Source organism: Macrobrachium nipponense, chromosome 16, assembly GCF_015104395.2.
Source record: "Macrobrachium nipponense isolate FS-2020 chromosome 16, ASM1510439v2, whole genome shotgun sequence".
Taxonomy (NCBI): Eukaryota; Metazoa; Arthropoda; class Malacostraca; order Decapoda; family Palaemonidae; genus Macrobrachium; species Macrobrachium nipponense.
The window spans coordinates 58,675,941-58,692,298 of record NC_087209.1 but is presented as its reverse complement, the minus strand read 5'-3'; the positions used below and the strand labels follow the sequence as shown (position 1 = coordinate 58,692,298).

General features: G+C 35.9%; 1 protein-coding gene across 5 annotated transcripts in view; it reads right to left on the bottom strand.

Annotated features, from left to right (window-relative positions):
- Positions 1-4,424: 4,424 nt before the first annotated feature.
- The window catches only part of LOC135195739 (poly(A) polymerase type 3-like), a 46,558-nt gene continuing 34,624 nt past the window's right edge, over positions 4,425-16,358 (bottom strand). For 2 of the 5 annotated variants that reach the window (XM_064222186.1, XM_064222187.1), the window contains exons 9-12: positions 15,040-15,422; positions 13,941-14,027; positions 11,176-11,272; positions 4,425-7,527 (exon numbers count right to left, since the gene is read on the bottom strand). In XM_064222186.1, coding sequence (XP_064078256.1) covers positions 7,511-7,527; positions 11,176-11,272; positions 13,941-14,027; positions 15,040-15,422 — 584 coding nt within the window. In that variant the 3' untranslated portion in view covers positions 4,425-7,510. Of the gene's footprint in view, positions 7,528-11,175; positions 11,273-13,570; positions 13,622-13,940; positions 14,028-15,039; positions 15,423-16,358 lie in introns of those variants that run through there. The other 3 variants (XM_064222189.1, XM_064222190.1, XM_064222188.1) reach the window with 3 other exon arrangements.

Here is a 16,358-nt window from a genome sequence, read left to right as displayed (position 1 = left end):
GAGATATGTCTGAAACGGCTCCTCCCTTGCTTGTTTTATTCTTTTGTTTGTGTTTGTTTGAGTTTCTTCTCTCTGGAATACCACATTTCTTTTTAGAAATACTTTCCTATTTTCCGCTTCCTTCCTCGGTAGATCTACCAATAAGATTATATTAGCTACCAATTCCTATTCCGGTGATTCAAAGAGAAAGATGATGGCTTTGTAACGGCATCTTCTATACAGCTTGTATTTACCGGGTCTTTTTATTATCTTTTATAAGGAAAAATATTACATTCATTACATAATAAGTAGGATGTTACAAAATAATACAAAATTGAATATACATACAACATTTACAAATTACTATGGCTTAGAAAAGAATTAGAAGTCAAATTCTACTTTTTACTAAGTAGATTTATCTGGGTCTTAGTTTTTTTGTTTGTTTGTTCGTTCGTTTCATATCTACCATTATATCTATATTTCTTTCCGTGAATGATAATCACCCGCTGTTTACTTTCTTTTTTCCTCATCATAACTCTCATTCGAGAGAACTGCAGTGATTTGCAATATCTGGGTATGCTGCATATTGCCTTTTTCTGTGCTAGGCTTCAAGTCTCTTTGGAAATTGTACTATATTTCTATACGTTCATCCTGACTTAACCTTCCGTATTCTCGGTCACATCACTCTTATTTTATGTTTGCCTGTAAAGGTTTTTTATGACTTCAGTTTTTTACGATATGTTCTTCGGCCATGCGCTGCCGAGCATGCATCCGTTATCTGTAATTCTGTAATCTGTATACGCTGTTGCGAGTCAGTTGGCTCCCGAGTATCCTCTAATAAAGTTCAGTCTCCAGGACGTTGTGTCATTGCAAACCCAACATGGCGCAGTGAGTAGGATAAGGACCAAGCCATGCCCCAGATACGTCGACCACCCCAGGCCACGCCGAGGCGTGCCTCACCTGCAATGCCAAGGGCCTTGTCACAGGCCGTCATGCAAGCACAGACGTTATTTGCAGACCAGCAGCGTGCCATCCGTTCCCTTCAGGATGCCCTTCCCGGTTCAGGAGCACGTGCCGGTAAAGTTCCTGTCTCTGCTGCCCCTGAGAAGTGTGAGGCGGTAATGTCCTCGGCAGCGTTCAGATCCTGGAGACGTTCGATGACGTATTGGATTCACCTTAACAAGTTCCCGCCGCAGGATGTTGTCCTGCACATTAGGCTCAACTGTGTACCGGCGTTGCAACGTGCACTGGACGCTCGGTATTCAGATGCCAAATGGATTGCCCTCGCCCCAGACGCGGCTCTGGACGCCATCGGGAATATTGTGTTGCGGTCGTCGAATCAGGCAGTTCAGTGGTCTGAATTCTTTGCCCTCGCACAAGGGCGCGAGGAATCAGTGAGCGACTATTTTTCGAGGTGTGCTCAGAAGGCCACCGACTGTGATTTTGAGTGTCCCAAATGCGGGGAGTGTTTAATAGAGTACATGCTGTTGCAGAAAATAATTTCTTTATGACGAGAACGTGATGACTCGCAACGTTGTTAATTGCTGGAGGGAATACTAATGTGGTTACTAATCAGTAGGCCTTTAAACAGATGTTGATGTATTGGTAATACCTTATGGGCTAGGGATTATTATATTTTTTTCGGAAATGTCTTGTATATCTTTGCTTTACTCTTTCTATGTATTACACAAACAATTTGTAACGAGACATATAGGTCTATAGTTTGATGCATTACCAAGATCGTTGCTGGTATAGTTGGCAGAGTTTCTTGGAGGCAAACTTGGTTTTAAAGCTGTAGCAAATCACTTTTCTACGGTGGCTAGATTTTTTATTATTGTTAAATTAAAATTGTCTTATCCTAGAACTGAGCTTTCACAAGAGAGAGCAATATCATTTACACGCATATCTTTAATGATGTGATGATATGTTATTTGCTTACCTATATTGCATGAGTATTAATATTGCATTTAATATAGTTTGATGTTAGTGTAGTCCTTAGATTTTTTTTTTCAATGTTAAATAGTAGTTCTCATCCCATATCAAAATCTGAGCACTTATTTTTAGCGGTGGCAATTTTTGTTTCTTCAGTCACTTTATTATTATTGTATTGTTGTTGGTGGTGGTGGTGTAAGATGACAGAGCTGATAGTATTTTCAGCTTGAAGAGGTTTCAGTATAAGTAGCCTGATTTCCCATGACTTAGTCACAAATTACACTTCCATTGATTCCATCTGTGCAGATTTATATGCAAGGAAATACCACGATTCCTGGCAAGGTACTATTCACAAGTCAACATACTCCAGCAGTTTGATAATCCACTTTCTAGGAACCTGTTGGATATTTACAAAATATAATCTTTTTCCTGAAAGAGTATCTAAGTTAAGTTTTATGTTTAGTAGCTTACTCTGGCTAGTTTCTTTAGGCATTACAGTTCTGGGTGATTAGACACAAACAAATAATTGAATTAGACTGATAGGTTGGAAAGCTTAAGACCTCAATAGCGTAGCCCAAAGAGTTCATTCTTGCAATAACATTGACTGGTTTTTTAAAGTTTCAGCTTTGTAAAACCTTGTAACTTGGGGTGTTTGTCATTGTTACCCAATTTCATCCATGATTTACTGAAATGGGGTATCACTACAATACCTCAATAAGACAAATACATACATTGGAAATGGAGTAAGACGACAATGGCAAATATTTTCACTTTTATTACCATCACCAAAAAAAGAAAAAAAAATTCCAACTTCTCCGAGTTCATATTCATGCTCCTGGAAGAAAGAAAGATTAACAAGAAAGAGACAACGATGCGCAGTAATAATATAAAATTAAAATGGGAATGCCAGTCTTGTATATATCAATTTTCAAGGGAAAACTAGAGAGCTATTGATTTAGGTATGGTTTCTTAAAAGTGTTTATGACATTCAAGTCAGCTAATCAAATTTCATTCTCAAGAACCTCTGTTTAATGCAGCACACTGCTCAAGTGAAGTACAGTTTGTAGGGGCTAAAATGGGCCATTTCTACTTAAGTTCTCATTCATTTGTGGTTGAAAAAAAAAAAAATGTTACCTTAGAGGCAATATAAGCTATCAGTGAAGCTGGGTGCCAAACACAAAACTACCTAATGGTTTAAATGGTAGCTTTTCTGTGGACAACAACACTGCAGGGTTTTAACATTTTGTTGCATTTCCTATATCCACATGTTCCCGACCTGAATTAAGTTGTCAAGTAAGTTATACAAAATACAGACGAGACATTCCTTTTGTTTTTGTACTGTCTTCCTTTCAGGTGACATTCTTATGTTATTATTAGCTTTAATTTCTTCATTGTCACCTTTTGTAATTTTTCCTAAGGTATATGTTATTGATAAGACTGCTTTGATAAAGACTGTCTATTCAACTATGCTCAAGCCAAATTTCCTGGAAACTATTTTTGTTAATGATTTGGCCCTTTTGATGCTTTCTTTTTTAGTTATTGTTGTAACAGCTATTCAACACACAACTGATTCAGCAATCTCAACTCCCCATGAGGCTTGGATTTGAGCAATCACAAAACAATGGTAATTGTATGTTATCATTATATAGCTCAACTGTTTGCGTATTGACTAAATTGTCATTAGCTTACAATTACTTACTGTTGCACCAATGATTCACTTATATCTATCCGGAGGTCAGTATGATACATTCACTATTGAACACAATGATGGCAGTTTGCCCAGTTTCACAGAATTTATGGTATTTGACAATGTCAAAATAGCAAGTCTGGCCCAGCTGTCGGTACAAAATAATACATACTAGGGACGTAGTAAGAATGTGTTTGAACACCATTTTCCCATCCTAAATAATTTGATTGCTGCAGTATACATGATTTGCTTACTTTTGTGTCCCTACTTGACAAGCACCTTTGAAAAGGGGGAACCATTTTTGCCCGCTCACGTTTCCACACAAGGTTTGTTGCAATTATTTTTTGTAAAAGGAACAAGCCATGGAAAGATGAAATAAAATTTTGACAAGTAGGACTGCACTTGAGGACAGAAGGGGTGTTGCAAAGGCCTCTCATGTCATGTCTACCTGGCTAAAGACCGTCATTTCATCAAGCTTAATTTAAACAGAGGACATGATTTAACAAGTTTTTTGTCTCTGTCACAACCATATCAACTACTCAAATTCCAGTCGGTCACATTGTCAGAGCAACTGAAAATAAACGAGAAAAAAAAAGGCCTTCACAATTTAGCTAAAGGCAATAATAACATTCTCAATTCTACAAATTAATTTTAAGCTGTTTACTTCAGATATTTCTATCCACAAGAAGCTCCAAGTTTGATCATGTAAACACATTTTCAACTTTTAAATGATGCGGACATCCAGGTAATTTGCCATGAATAAGCCGATTTTTTTCCTAAGATACACCTGAGAAAAAAAAGTTCTGTAACTAAGAAAACAAAACAATAAATGTTTTTATCTTTTATCTTTTTTATTTTACATTTTCTCTTTTGTTATTTTTTGCTATTTTCTTTTGTCATAACATTTGAAAAATAAATGTTTTTGCCATGGAAGGCTTTCATCACTGAGTATAAAATATTTCACCACTACTCGCAGTACACGCTAAGTTCTTCCGGAATACAATGTTGCCACTACATAAATATACATCAGTTGCTAAAGAAACAATTACCTGTAAATATGAGAACAGATCAAAGTATAGCATGTGATTGCACATGGAAAAGATTGTATAAAATTTCTACCAAACTTCACATTTTCACTGCTATCTTTAGAGAGATGAATGGAGTAGCAATCTCACTACCGTAATTTTTTTTTTAGTTTTTCTTTTATAAATTTTATTTTGTTCAGTAAACTACATTAAATTTTCTGATGAAGATACAAAACATAATCATTTATAGGACTTCACTTCCATAGCATCCTGTAAAGAATAGATTAGCTTTCAAATGACAATGGCTCTTAAGTGTAAACACATCTGAAGCCCATCACCCTTACTTCTATATCCAAATGATAACTGAAATATGAAGATGACATCATAGCACAGGGGGCAAGCAGCACAATGTACAGACTCTACTAGCATTTTAACATTCATAAGTGAGGTATCAATTCTACATCAAGTACAAATTACGACCTTCATAGACAACCATCTTCATGTACGCTCTTTCTTCGCATGTGGTAAACATGGTGACCAAATTGTACAGCCCGTAATGCATCCCTATGGAGAACTTCATCCAGTATCCTAGTGATTGAATAAAGTCCTACATTTATGGCCTTCTACAACAACGCTATCATTACAAAAATATGATTTTGAGAATTTTCATCCTTAAGAAATGCACTGGGTGTCCCAAAATAGTTAAGATCAAAAGTACATCTTTTCAACAATTTACTCCAGTTTGTTATGCATCTAGCACCCGGCAATTTCATTTCAGGAACAGGATAAAAAACTCACTCCTCTTCAAGGTTTGGTCCATATCATTACCACTCTGGGTAATACATGAGAGAAGAAATGTCACACTTAACATCCAAATATGCAAATTAAGCTCAAGAAAAATTTGGGAGCAATAGTCTTTCTTCAAGTGCCTAGTGTTAGAGCCCTTCTTAAAGATTTCACCAATTACTGTATATTCGATTCCTAATGTTTATTGTCCTTACGAAGAATGTGGTCTACAAAAGGAAGCAGCAGATCTAGCAGACAACTGTACTTCAGTGCTGCTACATTATATCCTGCATTGCTCACATAGGGTCTTTTTATACCATAATAAAGACTACTTGACAATATAACCAATCCAGTCTTTTTTCAACTGAAGAGATCTGGCAGTGGATGCTGTTCACTTCTGCTTTTATGTAACAATGTTCTGGACAATGGGAACATGCTTTGTACCACAATCAAATACCTACTCCATCAAATGGAAATTATGCCAGAATCTGTTTCCAATTTATTTTTTATACCTAACTGTCCATGAGGATTTTAAGCTCACAAATTCCTTAAACATTATCATGAAACAGATACACTTACACACATCTCACCCATAAGATTGCTCCTTAATAAGCAACATCCAGAAACAAACATCAACCACACATGAATGGACTTCTTAAACGATATATAAAACACGAAGCCACTATCGAGGATTAAAAAAAATCATTTGTCATTAAACAATTTCTAAGCATAAGGGCTAGAATTGACCATAGGTTGCCAGACACAAACATGAATCCACTAAGGAGCAAATCAGTGACGCTTCAAAATGCGTATATTTGAAAGATAAGCTTAACTTCAACAACAAGAAAAAGTTGAGTTCACTGAACCTACACAAATTAAGAGGGAAAATATGCCAGGGATGAAGTAAATTTTAAAAATACTGTCTTCACTCCAACGCAAGTTTAACTTTACATAAAACCAAAGAATCATCATTAAAAGTAACCTTATTACGTCAAATTTACTTTTTTGTTTCTTTTTTTTTTTACCAAGGTCGATAACTGAGAGAGAGATTTAATGGTAAAATTCAATTTCTTAAAATAAAAAAGTTAAATCTCCCTAAGACACTTCAACTAAATCAAGATCTTTCAACGAAGAAAAAATTAAAAAGAGACCAGGATGACAGTCTGTTTCATGTATTTGAGAACACTGTACTAATTGGACCCCTTTACCATATCTAGAGGATGACATTCCAAAAATATGGTAAAATGTGGATAATTGTACTTTACCATGTCTTACTACCATGCAATGAATGATAAATGCTTGTATGTACTAAGAATAGTGGAATGAATAATAAAGTATAAGTATAGATATTGCCTGCTGCTACCAATCCCTAAGTGCTACACCACTTGAAGAACACTTAAGTATATGCAATCAACGCACACATTTCTTCTTCTTCTTCATCACCATCGCTTCCAATTACTTGACACAAAAGGTAGTGGTCTGTGTTTTATGAAATGACAACAGGATTCATACTGGGCATAAATATAAATATCCAAAGTAATACACAACTCTCAAAATTCGGTAATGTAGGCCCAATATGGAAAAGCGATACAGTACACAGTATTTCAGTAGCTCACTTAAACCCCCCCCATTTAGTCTCAAAAGACTTCCCATAACACTACCTGTTAAACTCAAAAGTATCTGACAGTTTTCGAAGGTGAGCAAATTATGGGGCCCTCTCCAATCAGTTTTCGAAGTTCATGTAAAATAAAATGTCTTATGATTGTAATTTTTCACATTACAATCAGTAAACAAATAATGACAGAAATACATAACCACTCGATTAAAAAAACATAAGTAGTTAATCATACATTTTTTTCAAAATGTGACCAATCCATTTCAAATCTCCTTTATGTTAAACCAATAAAACCACCATCGCATTTAAGGTAAGAATTTGATATCAGTCGCCACCTTCGCTTACTTGACATCATCTACAGTTCTTGAGCCGCCATAACATGTACGAAAACTGATGAAACCCCTTTGTGTTTAATTAATATTTATAACAAATTTCTGTTTACAGGCAGCCAATTCTGGGGGGTCTGGGTTAACGATGTCGGGAAGTTCAACACACGATAGTTTCTGAAAGAGAAAATAAATGAAAATGAAAGATGCAATCTTCAAGCCATACATTTCCTAATACATTAAACACACCAGAATAACAGTTTTCAATAGTTACTAAACTGCTTTTAGGAAATGAAACCTAAAACAAACTTTTGCTAACCATGATAACATAACTAAAGCAATAGAGAACATGGATGAAATGTAAGTTACTAAAATGCAAGGAAACTCCATTATCATAACATAAAATCAACTACAAAGTTGAAAATGATAAACTATTTCTTCATCAAACACTACCAAGTTATAAGGAAAACTGCTACCCGATATAAAACACTGGATTTTAGTATTCTTTCTGTGTTGTGTAAATATGTGATTTTGATCAGACTTTCATGTGATTTTTTTTACAGAAGTGCATTTTTTCTATTGGCTGTACATGGTATTTTTAATACTATCAATTTGTTGAATACTTAAGCGTTAAGAATGAAAAAAAATCGGCATAGCACAAGTATAGTGCTATTATCAATTACAGCAAAAATAGTTGCCTTCCTAAGTCCAAGGTGTGAAACTATCCACAGCTTTTAAAACAGGATGAAAACTACTGAAACTTATTCCTGATTCTACATTTTACTCTTATCTTTAAGATCAAATCTTTAGTCCTTTTAGTCTATGCAAATTACACATTTCTGCATAAGTATGATTATTCTTCTTGTATATTTTTTGTCTTAAGACTTCTATGGTATACACCACAGATCACGTTCCAGCACAGACCTTAAAGAAATCTTTAATCAACGTAACACCTCCTCAAATTTGGTGTAATTTCCACCTGATTGTTAAATATTTTCTTATCCTCCCTCTTGGAAACATGCACTCATTCAAACTATCCCCAGGAATGTTGTTAGTTCTAATCTTTCCCACTAAACACTTACTGCTTCAAGTTCTATTGTAACACAAGTTTTGAAACTTTACTCTGCTATTTTTTTAAACCATAACCCAAGGAAAGAAGGGAGGCAGATCTAAATGAAGTTTGAATGGAGGAAATAAGTTGAAGATAATTATGGAAATGGCCGTTAAGGCATAAAGAGGGCAATCCAAGAGGTTGAAGAATGGGATTATGGATCTGGTAACCCAGGAATGAAAGATAAGTCTGGATGAGGAAAAAGATTCTAAAGGAAGATATGAGAAAAAGAACTGTTTGCTATACAAAAGGAAAAGTAACAAAGGCAACTGAAAAATCATAGGGACATAACGGTACAGTATAGTGTTAAAGGTGTTGCACATTAAGGGTAATTTTCTAAGAGCAATCAAGCATTCATGATGACAGCAAAGAATAACAGTACCAGAATATGCACAAAGGTCAGAGAGTGGTCTGGCATCTAGGCACAGGATGGTGACTGGTTTGGAATAAGCAAACTGAACATTAACTGGCTTGGAATACACACATGGGACTGTGGCTGGTTTGGATTATGTGCACAGGACTGTGATGGATTTGGGGACAGTAACTAGTTAGGAACATGTAAACAGTACAGTAATTGGTTTGGTGGAATAGGGGTCACAGGCAAGTGCGCAATGAAAAAGAAAACCCTCCTCCATAAACAAAAACATTGGACTTTAGGAAGTTAGAAGGGATTGTTAGGCCAACACATTCCTGAAAGCTAACTGAACATACCGAGAAAAATAAAAAATACTAATGGTTGTAGATAGTGATAAATAACTGTTCATAGAGCATATAATTGATATGGGATGAATAAATGAGAAATGTGGGGATACAAAATGGTAAAAAGTGTTGAGGTAGGTGAACAAATAGTGTGTTTTGATCACATGAGGATACCAGGTTATAGAAGAAGTTTGTAATCTGCAAAGTTGGAGAACAATAGACTATGACAAAATTAATGATTCATAAGTATTGGTAGGAAGTATTGAATGAAATGTATAATAAAGAGGTGAATGGCACACCACAGGCAGATCTTTGACAAGTAAGTGATGAGCCTTAGCAAACACACACAAGTCAGATAATGACATTTCAGTTCCCTGCACAGGGCGAACATTCCTGAATCAAATGCTAAAAATTCACTGTGGTTGTGACTGTTCTCTTTTCCTTTTCTTTGGTCACCCTTATTAGGAGAAACAGCTTTACACACACACACACACACAGAGAGAGAGAGAGAGAGAGAGAGAGAGAGAGAGAGAGAGAGAGAGAGAGAGAGAGAGAAATTTCAAACATCATCTACAAATACATCTATCCAATCATACTAACATATTTATCTGTACACCAACAACGCCTGTGCAAAATACGTAATGATACCTCAACCAGTCTCACAGCTTTTACTTTATATATCTAAAACATCTATCCCAGAAAACAGTGTAAACAATGTTAAGTTGGTAACCCACTGGAATAAACTCCTGCACTTCTAGGGGTAATGATTTACGGCAAAAACTTGACAAAACTGATACATCCCTGTACTATACTGTATGAAAAAAAAAAAACACCCATCTCCATAAAATGTTACAATTTAAGCATGCCAAACTCAGTACTGTACCAAACTATAAACCCCACAATACCTATTGAACAGACCTGTTTGGCAAGCACCAGGGGTGCAGTCTTGGCAGTGGGTCGTGGAACAAACATAGAGCCACTGGGAGAACTGTTGCGACTTCTCTGGTGGAGATTTTTAAGGGTTGGGTGGTGGTGAAGCTGATTTGACCTACTTTGTTTTTGTTGACTAGATGAGGAAACAGGTGGGGTAAATGAGCTACTGGACAACCCCGATTTATGAGGATTACCAGATCTTGAAGATGTTTGTGATGATGCTTTACTGGAAGAATATTTGTGATGATGATGGTGTACACCATTCTGGGGCTTTTGTAAATGACTAGGATTAGAGTACTGTGAGCTCTGCATGGAGTATGGAGGTGACGAATGACTTGGCATAAATATATGAGACGGTGGGGTTGGAAGAGGACATGATGAAGGATGAGGTAAACCTGCTTTCAGAGGTATAGGTAACAGTAACATTTCAGGACGTGGTGGCACTGTTGGTGGTGGTAATGAAAGTACAGAAAGTGAAGTTGGTGGTGGTGGTGGTGGTACATAAAGGGATGGCGGGGGCGGTGTTACAGGGTAATCTCTCATATTATATGCAGCGTTGGTTGTGCGAGGATAGAAATGTTTGCTCTGAGGACCACTGGAATGCTGTATGTGCAAATGCGACAAGGGGGACGGAGAATATTGCTGGTTTTGAGATCCACGAGTTTGGAAATAAGGTAATGGACTGTTCGCAGAATCACAGACTTTTCTAGAAAAGCTATTTGTTATGAAACTGTGATGTTCTTGATGATGAGGAGGGGTGTATAAGCCATAGTGTGATGTTCTCCCCGAAGAGAGCGAAGGGTTCAACACATGTCCTTGATACAATGGAGAAGAAGGCTGAGTATTTTGGGAACCAGAGTATGGTAAAGCATTTAGCTGAGTTTGTTGTGAAGGATGATAGAAAACATTACTTTGGGAGGAATAACTATACGAATCATATCCATGTAATGCTGAATCTGAGGAGGTTAAGGGTGGATAGTAATGGTAAGAACTATCTTTCTGATATTCATTACACTTATAATTAACAGATAAATTCTGGAAAGCCTGTTCAATGATGTCTGGTATTAACGAGGGACACTCACCACCACCATCACCCTTGCATCCTCCACTGTGACTGTCACAACCAACGCTGACAATAGCACTTTGGCGGACATAATGATGATGCGGTGCACACGCACACTAAACGCCAATCATTCAAAAGAAAAAGGAATTATTACAAAATGCACAAGAATTAGCTTCATAATTAAAACTGAGCATGTTGCAAACACTTCAATCGAACCTGAAATGTAAACACTGTTTTGTTGCTACATGAAATCACAATAGCAATTTTATACGTCTTTTTCTGCTGTCTTCACCCTGCATTGAAACACCTTCAAAACTGCCAGTAATGCACTAATATTTTAGAGAATAACACAAAACACTTTCCTGGTACAGTAAGAAAATAATGCACATCATCTAGTTCAGTTACAGAAGATTGAATTAAGTCCAAGATTACATTAAATTCATAAAGCAAATACTGTATTAAGGATCCTTTGCATTTGAAAACTACAAATGGCATTTTTTAAGTCTGCAACAGAAAACCTGAAAAAATAGTCTGAAAATAAGCAGACAATTTGCACAAGCAGAAACTGGTGTACCATATTGGTCTTCAACAAAACCTGTTCTCCAACATAGTGGCAACATAACCATTATTTGTTTTATTTCCTTTCACTTTGAGCCTCCCCTTTTCTAGACATCCATTGTATACTTAATCCTCTTTTGCAATGCTTCTTCTGACTCTGCCAGTCTGACTAAATCACCTTCACAAAATGGTTCACGTTACTGACTCAAGCAACCCCTGATATAAAACTGCTACGATATCAAACTAATCAGACTTACAATATGTTTTGTTCTTAGTCTAGCTTTTCATTTACTTTGAATATCACCTAAAAGGCTCCCCCTCTTGCCCCAATAGGCCACTTTCCTTTGAATTTTGTCATATACCTTATGAAGTTCTAAGTTTGGAAAAAAGTCTTTTCTTTTTTCCCTACAATTTTCTACCCTGCTTTAAAATTCTAATTTGGACCATGCCTCTGACTCTCCATTCACGATCTATTCTAATGCTTTAGGAACAATTAAGTGTTTCCAAAAGTGAGATAAAATTTCCAAATAGCATCTTTTCTGCACTGATGCTAACACCACCACCAAAGCAGCTGCTCAGCCACTCTGAAACCTTGGCAGAATAACACGGAGGTTTTTTCTGAAATTAATAATAAAACCTTTAGGTTGGCTTAATGAGGGAACTTTACCCCAACTTCTGTAAACTTCTGTACAGAGCCAAAACCTCCTAAAGCAAAATTCTTGGCAATGAAAACTGCTATCCATGACCCTACTGTATCTAAAAGGACCTTACCTGGCAGGAGCTCTGTTCAAATCACTTCACGGGAAAGTAAAGTACACTCAATACTCCATTTCTAAAGGAAATGAAGTCTCAAAGCCGTTTAGGAAAATATATTCACAATCTTACTTGTGACTCTACTCCAGCTACATCAGATGTAAAAGCATGAAATCAATGCAGGGAGCTAAGAAATCAATGCAGGGAGCTAAGAAGTCTAAATAAAAATGCTATTTTCAATCTGTCAGGCCAATAATAAGCATAAAAGCATAAAAGTGAGAGAGGCAGATATGCACAAATTCACTAAGAAAGAAAGTCAGCTGTCAAAAGCATCCTACACAAATTATCATCTCATCATTTAAGTAAATCTAAAATGCAAAAAACATGGGACACTATGGCTTACAATGGCAGACTGCTGACTCCTTCAACTATAGCACCTACATGCAAGGTGAAATTTCTTGCCAAGGTCTTAAAAATTTCTTCATCCATTCCAATGTTTCAAATATGTATCCAGTAATATGATTTGAATATGCATAATGGAACATAATTTTCACAAGCAAATACGTGTGTAAAACAATTTTAATTTTACATCAGAAATATCTTTAAAAGCAAAAAATTCACTACCTTCAAACAAAAATATGCAGAGATTAAGTTGACAGAGATTTGAAAGTCTATATTTACCAAACAATTCAAGGTTAGCAAGAAATATTAATGCATAACTAACACTGAACACTCAATAGATAAGAATTCTCTTTTACTTACCTATTAAGAGACACTATGCATAAGAAGAGCAATACACAGAGAAAAACAGTGACTATGACACATGACAACTACATAATGCAAAACTTTTCAAGTCATACTCATATAAAGAAAAACCAATTCTAATCCCATGTAACCATGTTGTTTGCTTTCATTTCATTCTGAATGAAACTGCGTTACTGACAGCTTTATCACTTTCTGTAAATAGACCAAGCACTAATCAAATCAAACGCAACCATGCAGCGTAAAGCATTGACAGGGAATGCATCCATGCAAAGCAAGCAGTGCAAACAGGCATCTGAAACAGCATTAAAATTAGTAAGATCAGATATTTTCCAACTTACAATATCTTTTCACACACACTGCTACCCTCAGCTGGACAAGGATACGGACTGCTGCAATAGAAGAGAAATTACATTTTTAACATCACTGCTTTCAAAGATCTAGATTAGATAGTGGAAATATACAGTGCATCCTCGAAAACCTTCAAAGAAAAATAAATCTTTAAAATATGTTCATCTTAATAGCTGAACCAGGGAATCTTGTGATCAGCACAATGGTTGACGGTCTCGCCATACTTGTACTTGAAGATGATATTCAAAACTCCACACTGTTTTTTACAGTTCATAATTATTACAGAAAATTTTATATACTGTACACAAATCCAGTAAAAAGAAAAGCATGAAAATACAAAGCGATAGAAATAATACTTACCTGGGTACCATTCATTTCTGTATTTAAACCCGGAATTGGGTACGCTTCATCTATGGACATATTGGAGTCATCGTCATTGAGGACAGACTGGAAAAACACAAAATTCATAAATTTAGAAAAAGCACACACGGCTCAAAGGAAATTAAGATCACCTCTCTATTTTGCAAATGAAATCTCAAAATATCTTACAAATAAAGCAAGGAAAATATGTCTCCTGAATATAATGGTCAATATCAAAACCATAGCTTCACCACTGAATTTTAAACTGACCAATGCTGTCACCTTAGCAAGCTGGATGACACTTTTATATTGTATCCACATGGTGATAATAGCCAATAACACTCATAAATCCTCACAGCACATCTTACCAACAATGCTATGGCTATTATTGAGACAGAATTTTCCCATGATACTGAAGATGAAAGCTTTTTATGTATAACAGTATTTATTTTATTAATTTTTGGAAATATTTCTGTACGGTTTCTTTCTATCATTAGTTTATATTCGTACAAATATCTTTCATTTAAATGCTCTTCCAACCTAGACTCACTTTTGCTTATTCTGGTCCCTTGAATGTACGTATATGGTTTATGGAGAATTTAAAAAATAAGTTTTTTCTTATTTAGAAATCATAGACAACTATGAGAAAATTATTTGAGTAAAACCCAACATATGAAGTAAAACTTTAAAAAGTAATCCAGAATAATTCTGATAATGCAATTCCATAAAAAAATTTAATTTTATAGAGAAAATACACAAATAATGTTATTTTTATGATTGGGTAAAAACATGTCTATACAAAGTTAAATTTAATTATACATGTTCAAGAATATGGAGACATTAATTAAAATATCCAGACAAAAATACTGTAGCATTTTGTCTAATGACTGTACCATAGACACAAGTTAGCCTTTCATAAAGCTTTCTAAAGATCCAGAAAGGACTGCCCTATATTTCAGATCTTTTTCATGGTTTAATGTAATATAATAAATTGAGGGCTCATTATCTAATATCATATCTATGAGAATCCAAAGCCACTGGGTTATAAAAAGCCTTATTATTTACATAATTCAAAAGAACAATAATGCTCCTTCCTTACCGTTGCGGGAACAGCACCTTCAACTTTGACTTTTTTGTTGGAATCCGGGCTCTCTCTCGAAGGCGACACAGTTTGGCCACCATCCGATTTCCTTTTCCGCGTCGGAATTTGAGCCGGCATATCATCGGCTTTTGCTGGAACACTACCATCAACCCTGGCCTTTTTGTTAAAGTCAGGGCTTTCCCGCAACGGAAAATCCGCCTGGCTGGCATCAGATTTCCGTTTCTTCGATGGCAATCTGGTCTGCCCATCTTCAGATTTTGGTCTGTACTTATCTAAGACTTCTCGACTTAAGTAGTTACCCAGGTGTTTTCTCTTTACGTATTTACAGTCAACCTGCATTCCATCTCTGTATCCTTTGTTATATGTGCTTTGTTTGTACACTGAAATCAAAATATTAAGAAGTCAATAAATATATCACTGTGTACAATATCTCTCTTAAATATTTGAAACAAATGCAGCAAAAGTTTTGGTTAAAAATGATGGTGGGGCAGATAATGACTTAAAAGTAACAGCATTATATTGGAAAGGAAAAAAAATTAATATTACATTCATACAGTCCCCTTTGGTCTCTTCCCCCTCTTGCTATCCAACTTCCTTAGATTTACTTCTTACATAAGGACTAATTCTTCAGGCAAGCCCAGTGTCTAAAAATGGGACTCACTGATGTTAACTAACTAATTTCTTATCAATTTTTGGAGTTTAATTATGCAACTTTAACTTTGTCCCTTGCTTAGGGTTAGGTTTGTTAACCTGTGTGATGTTTTGCCTAAGAGTTGTGTATCTAATGTGTAGCATGGAGTTCTCGTTTGTTTTTGCCCTTGGCCTCAATATATTTTTCAGGATTTACAGGCTGTGCCTGTAGCTCATTTACATGCCATTTGTATTTAAAGGCTCTTATTCCTCTACTTGTTAGGGGCAACAGCATTCACCACACAAAACTTGTAAAATATCCTGTGACTGGACAGGGAATCAATGGTTACTCTTCCCTGAGAAGATAAACATCCAAAATACTAGTCCTCAGCTTCCTGTCAAGCGTCTGCCCAAAATCCAGTTACAACCTTCTCCTCCAGCATTTCTCCTAAACAATGGAGTTTGGGCTCTTCTCTTGTCCATTAAATTTCCACCATTACAAACAGATCTAGTATTGATCTCTTTACATGATGCCAAAGCAGTCCTTCTTCAGTAACTTGAAAACCTTTAACAGTCCAGGGATCAGTACTCCTTTCATCTAGGAATGATTAACTGATAAAGAATGACTGATACAATGCATCACAGAATCAGTGTACTTTGAGGGATGAGGCGACAATCAAAGTGAT